This window comes from Acanthisitta chloris, unplaced genomic scaffold (genome assembly GCF_000695815.1).
Source record: "Acanthisitta chloris isolate BGI_N310 unplaced genomic scaffold, ASM69581v1 scaffold13888, whole genome shotgun sequence".
NCBI classification, from domain to species: Eukaryota; Metazoa; Chordata; class Aves; order Passeriformes; family Acanthisittidae; genus Acanthisitta; species Acanthisitta chloris.
This window is the reverse complement of record NW_008687673.1, coordinates 33,384-53,619: the sequence shown is the minus strand read 5'-3', so window position 1 is coordinate 53,619 and position 20,236 is coordinate 33,384. Positions and strand designations below refer to the sequence as shown.

General features: G+C 39.9%; 1 protein-coding gene and 1 long non-coding RNA gene across 2 annotated transcripts in view; both read left to right on the top strand.

Annotated features, from left to right (window-relative positions):
• The window catches only part of LOC103807957, a 77,749-nt gene extending 76,858 nt beyond the window's left edge, over positions 1–891 (top strand). The window contains exon 2 of the long non-coding RNA XR_624785.1: positions 612–891. This is a non-coding gene — a long non-coding RNA (uncharacterized LOC103807957). The remainder of the gene's footprint in view (positions 1–611) is intronic.
• Positions 892–916: 25 nt separating this feature from the next.
• On the top strand, positions 917–18,741 carry LOC103807958 (microtubule-associated tumor suppressor candidate 2-like; the record flags this gene model as incomplete). Its single annotated transcript, XM_009080710.1, has 3 exons — positions 917–3,187; positions 9,051–9,291; positions 18,535–18,741. Coding segments are annotated over exons 1-3 (2,719 nt in total), but the record flags the coding sequence as incomplete, so codon positions are not given.
• Between the last annotated feature and the right edge of the window lie 1,495 nt (positions 18,742–20,236).

The window sequence follows — 20,236 nt, the reverse complement described above, 5'->3', positions numbered from 1 at the left end:
ATGTCTCAGAAAAGAAAACACATTTCTTCTTTGCAGACCTCCAGCCATAGTTTTTGGTTTCTTGGAACCTATAGATCTGCCTAAGGAATGTCTAAGGGGAAGAGGGGTCGTCACAAGCATGGCAGTGATTTCCACAAGGCAAGGGGAGAAATGCATAAATGTCCCCTAATGGACCTGCAATTTTGTTATTTACAGCTTATCTATACTGTGGTGCTCTAAATGCATCAGTAGCATTAGCCACACTTGCTGTAATAAAGACACCGTTAAAGAAATATGAAAGTGCTCAAGGTTGGGTCTCACGCTCACATAGCTATGCCTGTTTCCAATTGTAAATCTGTATGTCTTAAAAGTAGCAAATAGTCTTCCAACTAGGACAGTTTTTGCTGTGTAACTTCTCAAGTCAGAGAACTGTGCTATGCTAAAAAACTTTGCTGGGAGCAAAGCTGTGATCAAAACAGCATCTAAAGTGTTTGAAAATACTCTGTCCTGGGGATGTACCTGGGAGCGCTGTTGGTTTTACCTTTGATTTAGTTAGCATGATTCCTGGCATCAGTGTAACATTATCTGGTTTTTGGATTTATTTGTATTTTTTTTTGTTTTTTTTCTCATAGGTTGGCTGGATTAACTGGGTCTCATTCCGAGGGAACTTGACAGATCTATTTTGCTTTCGTTGAACCTCTCTACTGCACGTCATAAAGATTTCCAAGGTCCAGAAGCTGCACAAAAGACAACTGAGCAGCACAAAAATGTGACTCTGACGAGAGACTCCAAGCCTTTTGATGAGGAATTTTCTACTGATCAGTTTCTAATTTAAATATTTAAGTGAAGCATGCATAGTAGTTAACCTGATAGGGGGGAAAAGAGCCTTCTTATTAATTAGGACTGCCAAAAGAAAGCAGTCACCTGAAGCTTCAAAATGAGTGCTCCATTAATCCCAAACAAGTCATGTTATGCCCAGCTTCAGGACAACCGCAGTGAAATAAGAAATAATAATGAAAGCATAGTGAGCATGGGGGATACCAATGCCAACCAAATTGTGGCAAAACTTAGAACCACTGATGAGGGTGTTAAGAAACATGATTTGACGTACGAGAGTGGGAATATATACTCTGGAGGAACAGAAAAAGTTACTCATCTGAATACAGAGCAGAATAAACTTTTGAGCTTCAGAGACTCTCGTACCTGTCACACTAGTGTACAGGAAAGCAAGCTGCCCTCCACCACAAGCAGGGAAATGGGGAAGGATTGTAAGACCAGTGAAGCTAGGGATCTATCAAGGCATATCAGGATTAGCCGAGGACAAAGCCTGTCCAATTTAAAAAGTAGCACAAATGATGGCAACCTGGAGGTTATTTCCAAAGGTGACATTGACTTCACTCAGAACTTTTCTAAAGGAAAAATTCCCAGGACTGCGGAGGTGGAAAGAATAAAAAGGCTTTCTTTGGGAAGACGAAGTAAATTTTCTCCTCAGTCTGAAACATTTGCAAAAGATTGTGTTGGCCGTGTGTCATGTAAACGTCTGCTTTCTGCGTCATTGGACTCCATCGACACGTCACACCATTTGATAGGAAATACAGAGAAGTCACAAAAAACATCCACGGATCATTTTCTTGGGACGGCATTTGAACCACTTGACAATACCTCAGAGGAAAATACTGTATTTTATTCCAAACCATCTACCTCAGGGAACAAGAAAATAAATAAACCAGAAAATGTACCAAATGTTAATGTTGAAAGCACACTGCATACTTCTCATTCTCAACATTCAGCTGTTAAGCTCAATGAGATTGCTAGTAAATCAGAAGCACAATTAGGTCAGGGTGATAAAAATAAAAAAATGGAGCTTAAGACTACACCATCTCTACAATATAAAAATACATGTCCACAAAAGATAGAGAAAATTATGCTGGGGTGTCAAAGAGATGAAAATACAGCCGTGCAGGAACAGAAAAGCTCTGGGTCTGACACATCAAAATTTCAACCATCCCATTTTCAAGGCAGCTGCAATAAAGTAGAGGACCCATTGTCAAGCCAGGTGGTAACTTACCCTGATGACAAATTGCAAAGTGATAACGTCACCATCAGTGGGGAAGGGAGAGGAAGCAATGACAGTGACAACAGGGCAATAAACCAGGTTGGTGAGGAATATCTTACTGATGAAGAAATGGAAACAATATTCCCACTCTCCTGTAGTAGTAAATCCAGTATCAAAATGACTCCTAGAAAAAATGAAAATTTATTTGAGGTTGACACAGGTTGCACTGAAACAGTGGGTGAACAGATATCTCCTGTGCATAATATTAATACACCTGACAGCAAACCCTTGAAAGTTAATGAGAATAAACTGTTGCTGGTCAAAGAAAGCACTGAGGATGCTGTTGTGCCTGCTTCTAATCTCTCAGGTTGTCGCAGAGCACGCAGTGCAGAGACAGTTTCAAACCAACAACCTGACAGTGATTCAGAAAACTTGAACTTTTCAGTTCCAAGTAAAAAACCAGCTAATGCACAGAAACATTCTCCAGAGGAAGCACCAGAGAGCTGTAATGTTTCGACTAAGGCTGATGCCTTTTTATGTGTCCCAACTACTGTGCGCCCCATGGCAACGCTGGATGTTAATGGTCAGCCCACAATACCGAACAGTAATTTGAAGGACCTTTATGCACTTCACGATGACAAACTGTCACCCTCCTCAGTCCTACCTCCCACTGACAGCACACAGTTGTTACACATATCCCCTAAAGTGCCTATGAAGACTGCGTGCAGCAGCGCCATCCCAAAACCTATCCTGGTCCACCCCAAGGGCTCCCTCACAGATAAAGTAGGTGTGGACAGTGACTGCAGTGAAAAGCTGGAAGAAAGCATTGAGATGAAACCTGCCATACCCAGGCCTAAACCCGTGAGACCTAAAATCATCACATACATTAGGAGAAACCCTCGTTCAATAGAGCAGCTTGACCCTTTGTTTGCACCAGCAGGTCTGCCCTTTGGTAGCCCTGCATGCAGCATGCCCATCTCTACCGAGCAGAAGGCATCCAACGGAGGAGAGGCAAAGCCTGCCAGCATCCTGTATGACAAATTTAAACCTGATCTCCAGAAGCCACGACTCTTTGGTTCTGGACTAGTGGTATCAGGAATTAGGCCCCCTAGTCATCACTTTGGTCCAATGAGTGAGAAGTTTCTGCAGGAGGTAAGTTTCTGCAGCTTTGGCAGTTGCTTTTTTATGCCGAGTGCTGATCACTTTTTGCTGCCAGAAGTTAGTTCTCAGACCTCAGATAAGAAATAAATCCTAAATCAGGGGAATGTGTGATCATTAGTAATAAACTGTTTCTGGCACTGACCCTGATGTGATGTTTTAGCTGTGACTAGAAGTTGTCATTGTGTGCCTCCAGTATTTTCCAGCAAAATGGTCACCTGTCTATAGTATAAATAGGGATGTTTAGAAAGGAAAATACATGCTGAATTGAATAAATGGATTTTTTTTCCCAAAGAATAGCTTTGGGAAATTGTAATTTGCCCACAGACTTTTCCTTCTTAATGGGAAAGTTGGCAGGTTTTTGTAGACAGATCACTAGAGGTCTGAGCAAATTCCCTTCTGTTTTGCTCTGCTGAAACCCAGGGACTATCAGAGCTCTTGTTAGATTATTTACATCATACAGAAACAGATTTACTTTTGACTCTTTTTAATGCTGTCTGTTACATTGACCTGCACCTCAAATAAGATTTCTCCTTTCTCTGGAAAGCCATCCTTAGCAGCCAAAAGGTGATAGAAATCCCTCTGACCACTTCTGACTCCTGGTGCCTCGTATTTCTGCCTTGCTAAATGGGGCAGGAGTCTTGGTTTCCTGAAATCCCTGCTGGGAGGTGAGCACGCGGGAGGAAAGATGACCTTGCTTGGTAGGTGGAGAAAGGACAGGGAAGAAGAGGAAGCTGCATTCAGGTCCGTCGTGTACCCTTGAGCCCACTGCCTGGGACTTGTGGTAGCTCAACAACTAAGCCTTTTATACTGAAGATTAACACAAGTGGGTTTAATTTGAACCAGTCTTTAAAAAACAAGCAAAACACAAAACAGAACTGTGTGTCTCATGGTGTAATTAAGGCTATTTTAATGCCTGCCTCATACTGCATAGAGTGTTAATCCAAGGAACAGCATTGAAACAACAAATTTGGTGGCAGTTTTGACAATCAAAAGCTGGCAAATACCCAAATAAAGATATCATGTGTGAGTGTAGATTAGCTGTTATGGCGTGTTATAGTTATTTCTCATCGCAGACACAGAAAGGACAGCGCTCAGTGTCCTTTCCCCTCTAACTTCAGTTTCCGGCTCTGCTTTTTATATTTTGTGTCCAGAGGATAAATTACTAAAGTCATTGGGAGTTTGTCTATACCAGAAATTATTAGTATATTTTCACAATCACCTGATAAGGTGAAGGGAAGTTACTAGGTTATTACTGTTTAATGCATGGCAATAGAAATTAAAGCCAAAATATCATGGACTGTGCGGCTATTTGGCTGTTTATAGGGTGACATGTCCCTCTGAAGACCACAGGTGTCTATGACAACTGGGGTTTAGATAATCAGGCAGGATCAGCAGACACATCTGTGAGCAAAGGACTTCTTTCTGTGAACAGCTGAGGACTGATTTTAGCATGAGAAGGACTCAGGTTGTAGCAAGTCTGCAGCATGGTTTTCTCTAGACTAGGGTTAAAGGTAGGACAGTTGCGGGCAGGAGAAGATCCAAAGGATCTTACCTTATTCCTCCGAGAAATATGACTTTGTGTGGGTATTTCAAAGAGGGAAAATCTGAACCCAAGTAAGCTGCTTCTTTGGAGAAGGTAGATTACCTGGAAGAGAGGCTGTGAAGAAAACGTCAGCCAAACTGCTGTTTGCATTATGAGTGTGCATTAGCTCCGGAATCAGGAGCTGATAGCAGAAGGTAGAATTTGCTCTCTTGGGCTAAAACCCTAAAACCAATAATCTTGCTGTCCTGCCAGTTAGAGGAATGCAAAGGGGACTGATTTGGCTCAGTGTGGATCAAGAGAAAGGAAAATGATTGATCCTTAAAAGTGAACAGATGCTTAGAAGAGCAGCTGTGCACAGTATGGGTTCATAGCAGATGAGTGATGTGTAATCCAAAAGAAAACAATTAGGATGGATTGAGACAGATCAAAATCTCTGTGATGAAGGGTGTGTGTTGAAGACTCAGAGGTTCTGGAGGCAAGGAGACTCTGTGGCAGGATGGCTACTGTCTTGGTGAGAGAAAAAAATCCCAGATTGACCTATTTCACACATCCAGTTTGGGCTTTAGAGAGCTTTGATTAGCATTTTGTAACTCTTTACATAGCTATGATAGTGTCAATAGGAAGCTTATATATATCAGTCACATCTGTAATCTCTAAGCACCCTTCAGCTGGCTGAATGTTAGGAACAATTAAATATCCCTCTGGGTACCATGAGCTAGAATTAGGAAGGTACTGTTTTAGACAGAAGACTCCAAGAAAAGGCCTGGAGAACTCTGTAAGACTTGAGGGTTGGCTCTGTGTGGTGAGGATTCTGCAGGGCTCCTTGAGCTACCTGTGCCAAACCCCACCTAGGGCAGCTCAGACAAATATCCTGGCTCAGGTGTGAAGGCAGTGCAGCTGAGCCCAGGTCCATAGCAGAGTTGAATTAAGGTTAAATGGGCAGCCTTCCCTGTGGCCTTGAGAGCTCCTCCAGTGCTTTTCTTTGGAACCTTGGCATGGTGTGTAGATAGATCTTTCATGCCTGTCTTCATAAAAATATAAGAGTTAGAAAACCTCTCAAAATGAAATGTGAACTGCTTGAATAAACCTAGTTGTTGTCCAGGGCAGGTTGCCACTGTCCACATGTTTCATCACAACATGGACTGCCCATGTTATCATGGACTTCAATCTCTTCTAGTCAGCACCAGTGGGTATCTGTGGCCGCTTTGTGTTCCCAGTTACCTTTGAGGGAGGTAACAGAGCAAATTGTGGGACCCCGAGACTAGCCGTGCTAGTGAACTGAACAGTGGGATGGCATGGCCCCGAAGGCTCATGCAAGGTTGTCTGTACTGCTGGACTGGAAGCATGCTCTGGGCTCAGAATCTGGGTCTACCAGCATGTGCTCACTCAGAGGCTACTCCCAAGGGCCAGCACAGGTCAGCCTGGTCTGCAGAGTGAGAGTTTATCCATGTGAACACAGCCTGTGCCCTGTCAGAAAGTGGATGCTGGCTCACTTTATTCACTATTTTATGGCTGCTGCCCAGAGCCCTCATCGTGGTGAGGGTCTGTAGGGAGCTCTGCTGATCACCAGCTTTCCTGCCTGCCCCACCAAGGCTTCTCCTGCCCCATTCAACCACCTCTTTGGGTCCATTCCCCAGCACAGACCTCTTTCTGCTCCAGAGAGCACAGACTAAAGTCTGTTGAAACCGAAGGCCTGCCAAGGGAAGAGAAGGGAAGGTGTTTCATATATAGTCAAACTAACATTTTCTTCCCCTTAATCTCATTACCTGAACTGCCTGAACCGATGTCACCAACTTTTTTCCCAAAGAGTTGCCTGAAGCAGGCACTTAACAAGCAAATTCTTGCTTGAAGCATTATTGTTGGATGATGTTATTAGCAAAGTAACACAAAGGAAAGTTTTGGGCATCTGTACCTACTGGCCATGCTGCCAGCTCTGCTTGAAGTTACCCATCCTGTGGAAATTTCTGTATGCTCTAGGCATTTGCTGCAGGCTTTCTAGCTCTAACAAATTCATTATATGGGATGTGTGGGGAATGAGCAGCCAGCCATACACAAGAAAACTCTGGGCTGACCTTCTTCTTAATGGAGAGGCTGCAACAGATCTTTTCTTTAAAAGTCCCTTGTTCAAAAATGTAGTACAGGATGCTAACAGGTCTCATATTAATCCATATCTTTCTGAAGATCTTTGAAATAGCAATAATTATATGCAGTTCTGTTGAGACCAGTTGAATTTTGCAGTTCTTAAATTCATGGTTAAATAGAAAAGTAATGTGTCTTCATAGTAAGTTTATGTCCCCCAAAACTGGCTTCTTTGAAAAAAACCATCTAATTCTTGAGAGATATTTGGGTAAATTACAGTAGGACTTTACTATCTTAAGGGTCTTTTCCAACCTAAAAGATTCTATTCTAAATCCTCCTTACTTTTCTCAGCTTTAGAAGATGTTTTATGCTTGTGATTGATTGGTTTTATGTGCATGCTTGTTGCCCTTCTGTGTTAGTCCTAGCATATTATCAATAAGGAAAAAAACCAGTGACAGAAGATTTGAATAAACTGACCCAGTTCATAAAAAATGCATGGTTTCTATATTTAAAGATTTTTTCTATTACTTATACTGAAACACTTGGCATTGGTGTGTTCACTGTCAGTTAAATATGCAATGATAGCATGTATAGTGTAATCTCATAGAAATAAATTTATCAGGGAGAGAGAAGATAACTGAGGCTTATCTGGGAAAACAATCTCATATCCAGAAGTTGAAAGGAGGAAGCCAAACATCTGCAGTCCAAGCATAGCGAATCATCTATACAGTAAAATAACTGCATCCTAACTTGCAGAAATAGGTCATAGGAATATAATTTAAAAAAAGAAACAAGAAGGTCTAATGGCAGGAAATAGGACTGCACACAGAGGAAAAAATACAGAGCAAAAATATAAAGCTCAGTGTTTGTTGCGTCTGCCTTCCTAGTTCCTGTGCAAAGGCCTCAAAGATGCTATATTTAATAGTTTAAGGCCAGTCTTGTCTCTTAGCACATTAAAGATTTGCTAAATTAGGATTAAAGTTCTTGAAGGAGCTAGGATCAAAGCTTTTATAGCCAATGTTGAAGCACATATTCTAATGCTTATAATTGCTAAATAGAAATTGATTTGGCATATTATATGCATCATAACTTACGGCAGAGTTAATTAATTGGCAGTTACATTTCTTCCTAGGTAGCCTGTGGCACTTTGTGATTAATTTTAAAACAAATTTAGTTCAGATTTCATATTTCCTAAGCTTTTTTGTTCCCTTTCCCCCCATGGGCTAAGTGGGAAGAAATATTCATGGGTCCTTTCTATGTTATGATGATATTGCAATTGATGAGAAAGTGGTAAAGAAGTTGGACTGTACTCAGCAGAGCAAATGGTTGTTTGCAAATGTGAGAGATGGAAAATAGTGACATTGTCCTGAGTCACTAAGCAGCACAGTGAGTTGGGAGTCAGAGCCCAGCTTGAGTGCAGAAAGATGCAAGAGCTGAATAGAGGAACCAGGTCATTCCCCAACTGCAAGTTCACTGCTGTGAACCAGTTTGCTGGAAGTATTTCCAGCTTGGGACATACTGTGCTGTCGTCACAGTATACACTCATTAAAAAACTGAGGCAATTGTTGCTGATTTTAACAAAGCAGCATCTATTTGTGATAAAGAGTAAAAATTTCACATCTGCAAGTCTGATTTTTTTTCTCCAATTCACAAGGACAACTGGGTTTTATAGCTCTGGTTTGGAATATTCATCAACCCCTGAAAACGTAAGGTACAGAAGTGTACCCACCTCCACAACCAGGTCTTTTCAGGAATGACAGGGGCACAGATTATAATGAACATTTTGCAGTAAGAACATATAGAGGGTTCTCTTTTTTCCTCACAGAAACAATTTGGCAATACAATTTCTCTCATATAATGAACTCAAAATACCTCTAGCTTTATTTTTAGCTATCTAAATTAAAACCGACTTCTCCCAGAATTGTGTCCCAGTAAGAATATTTTAAATAACTTCTAATAAAAATTCATCAGTTGAAGATCTTCCATTTGTCTGTTTCATTTTGGGGAAGAGATCAATTCTTTATTTGGGTTTAGTTGTGTGTTGAGAGTGTAATTGACATATTTTTGGAGAGTGTTTCATACAGTAAGACCATCACTTTTTGAAAGTTTGGAGGGCTCTGAAGTCCAGATTCACAAGAAGGGAAATTTAGCCTTTATAAGCAATTTAGAGCTCCATATTGTCTGGGTTTATTGATTTATTGCATAATATCTGTGTTAATGATTTTTCTGTAGGTTGGGGAAAGGCCTGCAAAAGATGAATTTTGCCCTCCACCATATACTCACTATGAGGTCCCACCAAGTTTTTATCGATCTGCCATGATACTCAAGCCACAGTTAGGACTGGGTGCAGTGTCCAGGTTACCATCTGCAAAGAGCAGGATTCTCATTGCGAGTCAAAGGTCCTCAGGTAGCTGTCTCCATCAGCAAGGAGAAATAACAAGTGCTCCCAGCCTCTATCATCCTGATGCTTCAGGTAAAGTATGAACTTTCTTTCTTTTCCTTTTACTGTAGTCACCAATAAAATTATTTTTTTTCAGACAGAAATATCACAAAATGAGCAACATCTTGACCTGATGTTATAAAGCTCCAACAGCACTCTTTGAGGCTTGTCTGTTTATCCTTCAGCACGGCTGACTAGGGAGTCTGGGACTTTCGCAAAGGTTGTTTAGCAGGTCATTGCCAAAGAAGGAGAATAATTTTCAGTAATAATTCTCATTGTGCTCTTTTTTATCTTCTTCAACTTTGTAAATGCCTGAAAAAGCTTTGCTTTTGTCCTGCAGAAGATAATGAGACATTTTCTTCCATCATGAAGAGCCCATAGTTCAGTCTGGATGTGACGTTCCCCACCATGTTGTGCTCTGAAAGCCTAGGCATTGTTCAAATGTGCCAGCAGAGATCTTGATTCTTTGAAGCCCTGGTATACACCTCTTTGGAGACAACATTTCTAATACCTTTTCCCTCCCAGTTACTGCTCAGGTCAGCATGACCCTGGGCAGAATTACAGGGGAGGGAAAAGCAAGAGAAGAGTCGGAAGGAAATGTGTATAGCACCACAAGACAGAGATAATAATTACTTCTACAGGACAGTCCTTGGTAGCCTGGAACAGCTTGGAGGTTTTAACAGTGCACATTTAAACAGCAGCAAGTTCAGAGACAGCTTAAAGTCAGTCATTGCCAGAGTGAGACATAGCAGCCGTTTAACAGCCCACAAGTCTGCAGAGATTTTTAAAAATAGTCATAAAGGCTGAAGTTAAGTAAGGACTTGGGGCCATATGATCCTTCCTCTTGCCCCAGGATGGGATTCCTTCTGATACATGCTTATTTAAACTGTTCATGAAAACTCTTTATAAAAAACCTTTAATATGAGATCCTGCAGCTTCTGCAAGCAGGACCGCTCCAGTGCATTACCTGCTTTCAATTTAGAAGTTTTCCCTAGTGTTTTGCCTAATCCCCTTTGTTGCAATTTATTCCTTTTCGATCTGGAGTGGTCATGGGGTCTTCTTTTCTTTGCAGGTTTTTGAAAACTATTTCTCTCTCTCTCCAGTGTTCATTTCTTCATACTAAGAAGCAGAAGAAATTTAGAGAAATTTAGAATGGAAATGCACCAGTGTCATCATTTTACCCTGAGAGGACAGTCTCAGTCAGTAATACAGTTTGACAGGATTTGGAGTTTATCAGAAAATCAAGGTTCTCTGTAACACAGTGCCTCTTGCCTTTCCTTACTATCTGACCCTGCATCTGGAGTTATCTACATTGATGCCATTAGCAGAAGATGACCAAGTTCAGCTGTATGTGACTTCTGAGACATTCCAAGGTTGCAGGCTGGAGTAGTAAATATCATTTCAGCCCTGTGAGTCGAGTTCAGTCAGCAATCAAGATGGGAATACAGGTGCAGAGAGCAATTGGGTCATAATTTCAATTTAAATGAAACTGCAAGAGGCTGTGAGTTCAGGATATGGGTAGAGTAAGCTGTTGTGTAACAGGAATCAGTTTGGGAGCTAGAAATGAGAGGAATATACAAACAGGATTTATTAACAGATCTTCTGATTTTTCTGATCCTCGGAAATGAACATTGCCTTGATTTTTATTCATTCATCATCCATATTGTCCTGCATCATTGATGATAGCAGACTTTTTCTTAGCCACTTTTAATCCATATAGGAACTTACCTTGCATGTATTAATTTACTGTCTTCCTATATTATGTGACATTCTAAAATCTAAACAGGGCCAGTCCTGTTTATTGTCTGTAATACTGCCTTTAAAAATGCCAGTGCATGAGAACTGTACATGAAGGAATTGCACTAGCTGTTAGTGCCACAAAATGTGTCTTTCCTAAAGTTTTCATATTTCTAAAAAGTGGTTTTTCTGGGTTTTTTGTTTGTTTTCTGGGTTGTTTGGTTTTTAATCATGGATTTTTTCTTGAGTCTTGTCTACTTTGGAGGTCAAATTTAATTTGTAGCTCTCTATAATTTCCTTTCCACTACTGTTACTTAGTTTGTTTCTCTCTAGTCTATTGATACCTTGCTGTTTCAAAGATGCTATTAAAGACAACTCATCGTAGTTCAATAATCTGTTGTCATATCTTTCAGGATCCCAAAGTGTGTCTCATCTGGTCTTTGAGCTCTGACTGTTTTTATTGATTTTAAATTACCCAAGGCTTGTTCTGGAGAGGTTGCTAATGTCTCTAGTTTTTCACTATCCACCCCAGGACACATTGTTTTCACATCTTGCATCTCACCTTCCATTTTCTCTGTAAGACAAAGAACGTGTTTAGTTTTTCTGCAACATCTTATTCAGTTGAAACGTACTTCTAATTGCTCTCTGTTGACTCAAGGCCTTGCCTTATTTATCTTTCATGAATTTCTGATATCTTACGTTGGTTACTTTACATTATTTTGGCTTTGGCAATATATTTCCCAATTATCCATTCAAGATTGGCTTATGATTACCTTTTCCTTGTCTAAAGCGTTTTTTCTTGTATGTCTCAAATAACTTTATCTTTCTCTCAGCATACCCAGTCTTCTTGTCTCTAATACTTCCTTTTAAGAAGAATAAATTGTTTATGAAAGAGGCTGAAGTGACGTAAAATAGGACAGGATTGGTATAGGAGTGGAAGGGCAGCAGAGAACTGCTTCCTTTGCCTGTATCCATGGCCATGCACAAACGCAGACCAGAGATGGGTCACTGGTTGCCACAGTGGGAATGGGTGGGACAGCAACTCCTGGCATGCCAGAGCTGGTGGAGTGCTAACTGCAGGGGCTCAGAGTAGGACCAGGCACCATTTAGCCAGTTGTGTTAAGGTACCCAACTCCATTTTCAGCCACTTTCCCTTAATTCGGCAGTCAGTTGTAGTATTAAACTCTAATGTACATTATTGGTTTTGATGCAATATTTGAAAAACAGGATTAAACATAGCTCTCATGGAGTCATATTTGCAAACATAAGCAAAGAAATGCATGAACATATGTACAGCATACTGGAAGCAGAGCTAGTAAGTCTTGCTCACGGGTGTTGTGGGGACTTGGGCAACAAAAGCAAAAGCAGCTGGGAACCAGGGGGTATTTTTCTCTCAAGGATATCAGACTTGCCTTCAAGATTGCTAATCAGCATCTCTTGCAGCTTGATCCTGAGCTTTTAATCCAGTTTCTAATCCTAGTGATTTCAGTCCTGCCCTGGGGTAATGGAAGCAGAAGGATCTAGCCAGTTGCCATCCGGTGACAAAGTGTGAAGTACCATGGAGGCTTTTAAACTGAAATCACCATGGCACAGTATCGAGGACAGCAGCAGTGCCTCATAATGAGGATTTTATTCCCCTTTGTCATGCCTTTCATAATGTAGCAGTCTGGTTAAGCAGCACTGATAAGCTGAGTGGTTTGGCCCATGTATAATAATAATACTCATAAAATGGACTTTAAAGTAATTGATAATTAGATCTCTGAACTGCTGTGATGGACTGAAAATATTACAAGTATGTTAAGGGTTTTGTTAGTTTTAAGACATACCAGGTAGAAAGTAAAATAAAAATGAGAGTGTGATCAAGTGTGATCCCAAAGTGTGATGCCTAAAATATGATTGGAGTAGTGATCTTTCTTCATCTGTGGTATATAGAACATGTGGTGGCACTGGCTGTAAGTTCCTTATTAGAGCAGTGCTGCTCCTTAGGTGATGCTTTGCCTCAGGTGGGTCAGGCAAACAGCCTGACTGTAAGAAAAAGCATTCTGCACTGTGGTTAAGATAGAAGTCATTGAATCATGCTGTACTTATGGGTGCAAGAGAGTCTCTGAAAACTTAACATTTGTTTATTTTGAGTAAATTGACACTGCCCTTTCTATGGGAAAGTTGTAATTAAAAACAAGCATTGTAGGATACTGTGTCTACAACATGTAAAATATTAATGTTTTTCTCACTTATAAAGACTTCTTAGAGCAAGTGTGTTACAATTTGCATTCATTAGCTGATTATTTTGATGGGATTAATGTCTGAGTTTGAAAAGTATAACAGAGATCTCATAATTAAGACTTCACTTAGTTCTACTCATTAATGTAACTTAATTCTACTTATTTCAGTAGCAGTTATGGTATTTTTTTCTCGAAGGGCGAGTTAATGAAATTTTGTTTCCTTATCAGTTCTCTGTGTCTTACATTTGCCAGTCCTGAGGGTCTAGCCGCTCTTCTCATTTCTAAGCTAGTCAAGTTTTGTTAGAGAGAGAATTTATGCATAAATCAAGACAGCAATGTTTCTCATTTCTCTGACACACACAGATATATGCATTTATTTGTGGTTTTGCATATGTATCATGAATGCTACAATATGTCTACAGCTTTCTCCCAGTAGGGAAGCTTTGTTTTCATGTTTATTCCCAGGAACACTTGAAACTTGAACATGTAAATGAGGTTTGATGATAGAAAAAGAGTTTTGAGGTTATTTCTTGAAATGTTGCATTATTGCTACTCCAGCTGTGGACTTAGTTTATAGGTTTGCAGTCTGAGTTACCTGGATTTGAGCTGTCAAGCTTCTCATTTGTTTAAGGAAAGAGGTGACAAGGGGAGAATTCAGAGAGGAAAATATTCTCTGTCCTCTACTAATCTGCAGTGTTTTCAGCTGGCATTCTCTGCTTTCTCTGGGAGGACAATCTGACTGTATTTCGTAAAGAAAAATTAAGTATTTCAAAGGGACACACACTTCCTCATGGGTTTTTTTTTTTAAGGACTTTGTTATCATACTTGAGATGTAGCCATCTGCCATGTCTCTGTTCCCAACAATTCCTGATTCTTCAAAGAACCAAACTGCACCCTATGAGAAGGATTGTCTATAAGACTGTTGTACCAAATTGTCAGTCATAAAAACAACATCTGTAACAATCTGGGTGCAGCAGCAGGCAAATACTTCATACCCAACCTACTCCCTGGAGAGAGCCAAGTGCCATCTCTGGCTGGACATCTGTAGCACTTCTGAGCAGCCGATAAGCAACAGCTGGGCAGATGAGATGTGCACAGAGAAGCATTTTTGCTGCTCTGGGCTTTCAGTGGAAAATTAAGTGAGTGTGGCTCAGGAACTGACAATTCCTGTGCTGGGAGTTTCTGAGGAATGATGCTGCTTTGCACATTAGCCACAAAGTGAACATGGACATTTGCAGTATGAATGAATTGTGAAGTGAAAAATTCTTGAGGTGTTGAGAATGCGCTAACCAGCCTTGGGTCACCTGAGAGTTGGGAAGGCACAGAGCAGCTTTTTGAGACTTTTAAGTCTGAATCATGAGGATATGAGCATTTGCTACCGTATGATGGTGAATTGTCCTGTCAGAAATTAATTCATGTTCAGCAGTGACAACTGTTTTGCCTTTGGAACTGAACTGTCCCATGCTTGACAGTATTTGAATGAGAGATCATTAGGGAAGCTGGGCACAACTTGCTCACTGCTGTTTAGGTGTAAATCATTAAAGCCTGTCTTTGAAGGCCCCATTCCTCAGTTCTTGTTCAGGGAGAAATTGTTATGTCTATACAGGGAAACCACAAATGTAGTGGTAACAGAGTAAGTTTCTTACTTGTGTGATTTGGTTTTAATCTGCAAAGACATCAATGATTGGGTTAATCCTGAGGTGGGTTAACTCTGCTTCTATTACCTGTAACTAATGTAGTGACCTTGCAGATAAGTTATTTGCCTCAGATTCCCCTATATGAAATGAGAGTACTGATGTTCAGAATATCCTATAAAAGAAAGTGCAAGAAAATGGTATCTAATGATTAAAATTTTAACAGAAATGCTGTTAAAAAAAAGAAAACAAAAAGGAAACCCCACACCCCTACCACAAGATAACAAAAGCTTGCCAAGGATCCCTGCATCATGAAGTCTTGAACCACCACACTTTGTCATCAGAACATAGCTGTGTAACTCCTTTCTGTAATTTTTCTTTCATTTCAGCTAAAACATATTTCAAATTTCACAGAGAAGTCACATGAAAGTTACTTCTTACATGTGCATGGAGATGTGATTCATGTGCAGTGGGGATGTATAAGAAGTTTAGTTGAGACTTTTCTTAAGATTCCGCAGGCACATCTAGTTTGTGTCAATCAGTCCCTTCCACAAAATGTTTTCATGTTTCTAGATAGGAACAGCTTGAATTGTCATAGAAAATTGCTCATGTGCCTACAGACAACAATACTTAATTCTATAATTAACTTCAGGCAGTGAGAAACTGTAAAGATTTTTTGCCAATTTTTAAGCTTACTTTGGCAGATTTTTATTAAAATGAAAGCTGATCATTGAAACAACTTTTGTTTTGAACTCTCAGACCTTGTTTGCTGGAGTACTTCTATACTTTTAAGAAACATAAGTAAAGAACATTCATGATAAAACTTGATGATATTTAGAACAGAAAATACATATACAATAGGCTGATGTCTCATGTATTTTAATGAGAAATAAGATATAAAATTACTTAGCTTCAAGGATTTGAATGCATCCCTAATGAGGATAATGTCCTACCCCCAGGTCCTCATGGTACAGAAGAGCTGGATTACAAAGAAGAGAAGTGAAAAATAATGTAAGGATGATGATAAGTTCAAGATGCAAAATATTGTTAGTTCAGGGAGAATTTGAATTGAAGTCATAAACTAGAAACACACATGAGATTTTGAGACAAAACCCTGAATCCTCTGCTTGGCTCTGGGATAATGACTTTGAAGAAAAGGTAAAGATGGTTGGACAGTTTGTCACCAACAAGTTTTTAGTTTTAAGGAAATTCTCCTTCTTCAGTGACACTCATGGTGCTTGGTGTGTCACAGAGTGCAGGTGCTTGGTTGCACGGTGGTGCAGAGAATGGACAGTCTGGGGACTTGGTGTGTGCATTCCTGTGGTTGAACTGGGGTCATGGGAGTCTCAGGTGAACTCACCATCCTAGGGCAAGCATGTTTGATATGCTTTTTGAAGAAAGCCATTTATAACTACTTTACCCCACTGTGCCAATGGAATTTCCCATATTTTGCTGCAGGAAATCTGAGATATTTATAGTCTTTTGCTGTAAAATAGAAAAATCTCTCACTCCACCTCAATTTTCTGAGATTCTTAGGAAAAAGGAATCTCATCTCTCAGCTTAATATAGTGCAGGTGTGTTGGTGCATTTTATTGAAACCTGTAAAACCCATAAGAGACAGTTCCATAGCTTCTCCCTGCTGCCAGTGACCTGGGTAGGTTCCTTGCTCCTGCACCTGCTTGCCATAAGTACTTGCCTTGGTTTCATATCCGAGACTACCTGGGCTTGGTTCTGTCACTGTTGCAGCACATGTAATATTTTCCAGTGGGAAGGGAAAAAGTTTGGCTTGGTGGTGCTTTGCATACAGCCATAAAGCAGCTGTAATAGACAACTGTCGAAGAATGCTGCACAAGCCTGGCAGTAAAGTGATGGTGACTGCTTATCTCTTCTCTGTGCTTGCACTGCCCTTCACCTACACCTGAAGCCCACAGCTACCTCTGAGCTCATCTTCGCATCATCTGAATGAAGCCAGATTGTCTCTGTAGGAGCCTGAAAAGTGAACAAGGATTTCAGCAGTCTTTTATTACACACTATAGATATCTGTTATTTTCATTTGGGTTACCCTGCACAGCATGTACTCTTCTGGGCTGGTAAAGATGCTGCAGTCAGACATCCATCGCCTTGTGTCTTAATAAGGGGCTCAGCTTGTGAAAAGTGGATACAAAAATGCCTTTTTAAGAGCCTAGAATACATAAATTGGCTTGTTTGTTGAGCAAGGAGCAGTGTCTTTATTCAAATGTGTTCTATAGGATAGCAAAACTCTTTTTAGCTTGGTGTTACACATATTTCTATTTCTAAAGAAAAGACTTAGTTTTGTTAAACAAAGCTTAGCATTAGTATTGTGATGAGGTACACAACTGTCCTTCAAAATCCCCATAACATTTTACTGCTCAAAGGGGTTAGTCTTGTTTTCTCTAAAGTCTCCTCAAAGTGTAATGCTTCATTAAAATTAATAAGGCTGTGACCTACATAGTTTACAAAAGAATTAAATACTGTAATAATATGAAGACCATAGTCTTACTGTGCAGTTAATTTGTATTTTTCTTTATATTATGAATGTTCACTTCTTCCTTTGAAGTATGTGTCAGACTAGTGTACAAGTAGTGATCATTGAATAAGAATGGAAAAAGGGTGACTTCATGACCTTTTCTGGCAGAATTGTTTTTAATGCTGCCTTGGCCCCTATCCCACTGGTCCTGGTGGCTGATTAAACACTCTAGCATCATTTTTGGGAGAATGTTATTAATATGTTTGAAAAAAATATGTATTTTTGCCACTCAGGATTCCACAAGGAACAGAAATCTGATATTGTCAAACATACAAAGAAAAACTTTGTCCAAATTTAGGTACAGTTGAGGTCTAGATTCACTTGGTATCCAGATCTTCTCATGAAAAGCAAACTCTGATCCTTGACCTGTCATGTTCAAGGACCTTTGGTCCATGACGACAGTGTGGAACAGATGACCAGTTAGTAGTTACTGGAGGCAAACATGGTAGCTGAATTGCTGTTGCTGGACTTCCTCTGTTATAAACCTGCTATTGGCAGTTGTCTGAGACTTGGCTGATGTCATTCACATAGGCAGATGGCTTAGTGAGGAGAAAGTCCATCAGTGGAAATGGCCAGTGGTATGTGAAAAAAGTACAACTTTACAGGTCACGTCCTTGTTCCCAGGCTTGGTGCAAGAAGAGGGCATTTTCTTTTAGTGAAATTTGAAAGAAACACTTCAAAGAAGTGTTTTCTTTGATGGAATACAAAGAAGTCCCGTGTCCTTGAAGAGGATTGTTGGCGGTCTACAATAGTTTCCAAAATTGGAGGCTATGCGTAATGTGTTTGTCTCTGTGTATGAGATTATTTTAATTGGCACATAATGAATATAAAATTAGAAAGTGATACAGCATAAAAAAAGATAATATTAAAAAACTCTTAGCAGTGTTGAACTATATTACTTTGCTGGAAGTTTGAGTTATGCCTCATGGGTACTTGTGGCATTGTGACCTGTAATTTTTCCACAGAACTTCTTTATAGTGGAGCAAAGAATAAGACATCACTGCAGTTTGATCAGCCATTGAAACTTGTATTCAGTCTTCATACTGCCTTTTTGTGGCTGGGTGGTACAGGTAATAGTCAATATCTCCCTGTTTAGTTTATTTAACAAAAATTTCTTTCTTTTTCCTTCTTTCAGTGGATCTTAAGAAAGGCTCATGTCCAAGTGCTGCAAAATCAAATCTTCCCAAGCCCTGCCAGTCTGGACTTCGTCCTCCAGGTTATTCACGGTTGCCAGCAGCTAAGCTGGCCACATTTGGTTTTGTCAGGAGCTCAAGTGTATCCTCTGTCTCCAGCAACCAGTCGAACGACAGTGCTCAGAGTGATCAAAGCAGGACAACCAACCGTAAGTCTAAAAAGTGTCCTTCTTTCTGGAGAGATATTAAATAGATGTATTCCAGGATTTTCCAGACTGAAGTTTCTGTCTAATTTAGGATTAATGAAATCTGTGCAGCACTCACTAATCTCTTCTGTGCTGTTGACATGTAAGTTTGGTATCTTGATTTCCCAGTGTAATTTTAATAAATATTATTAATTATAGATGAACAGGTGCTGAAAGTACATTGCATATAGAAGGGGCTCATTTCCTTGCTGCAGAGAAAATCATATTAGGAGTGAACCTAAAGCATTTTTGCATTGCGATTTTACTTGGAGCATCCCTTCTTACTAGCTGAAACTGTGAATAAACAGAGTAAACCGTGTTGGGTGAGTCCATGGCAGCCATTCAAAACAGTTTAGGACAAAGATTATCTAAGCAAACAATATAGTATTTCTCCTCTGCTTTTCTTCTGCATCTTAATATGCAGTATAACAAACTTAGTTTAGAAAATTGATCAAATAATGCCAGTGATATGAAAGTGGTCAGAACTGATATGATAGCTGTTGTCTCATCTACCAGACTTGGAATAATCCTATGGCTGAAATGTCATTTCAGATCCTATTTTCCGTAAAGGCTGTTAATTTTATTAAATACAAGATAATTCCCACTGGATTGTGCAGTCCTTGGGAAGTGTGGCCATGCCCCAGGCTCAGAGTGGAAAGGGGCATTGAGGGATTTTCGTGTCCATTTTCCTTTGAAGACTGGTTTGAGCCTGAACTGTGTCAATATCAAAGCAAGTGGTATCAGCCTGGGAGGGATGCAGACGGGGGAACCAGGTGATGTGAAGCAGCAAAGGAGACAAGATGCTGCATTCTCAGTGTTTGTATTAATTTGAAATTATTTGAAATACATACAGTGAAAATAGTTAAAAACTCTAGGATTTTCTCTTTCCCCTTTATATGGGATAATTGGAATGCCAAAGACGAATGTGAGCAGGGACTTGTAACTTTTCCAATGCCCCAAAATGTGCTTGTATCTTGTTTTGCTGTTGGACTGATCACTCGTTTCTGTTTATTTCCTAATAAACTTTGCTTTGAGGGTAGTCAGCCTCTTTTGCTTTGTGCTTTTACCCTGTATTTGAGGGTAGTCAACCTCTTTTGGTTTGTGTTTTTACCCTACATTTATGCCTTTGGGAAGCTTTTCTTTTTATCCAGTGTTGTAATATTTTAGTCTTTGGTTACATAAAACCTGTTTTGGGACAGGATTACCTGCTTTCTGATTAGATCTAAGCTACATCTCTGCAAGGAATGTTACTGGTTAGCAGTTCCGGGTGTGAACATGAAAAAAATGACATCTGTAGGTACAGCACTGTCCTTGAACACAGTGGATGCATATAGGTTCATACAACTGACAATTCTCTAAAAAGAAAGTACTCCAAGCTATCAAATGTGAGTCAGTTAATTTCTATTTAAAAAACTGTGGAAGAAGGTTTCATAATCTCAGACACAGAAAGTTTCATCTG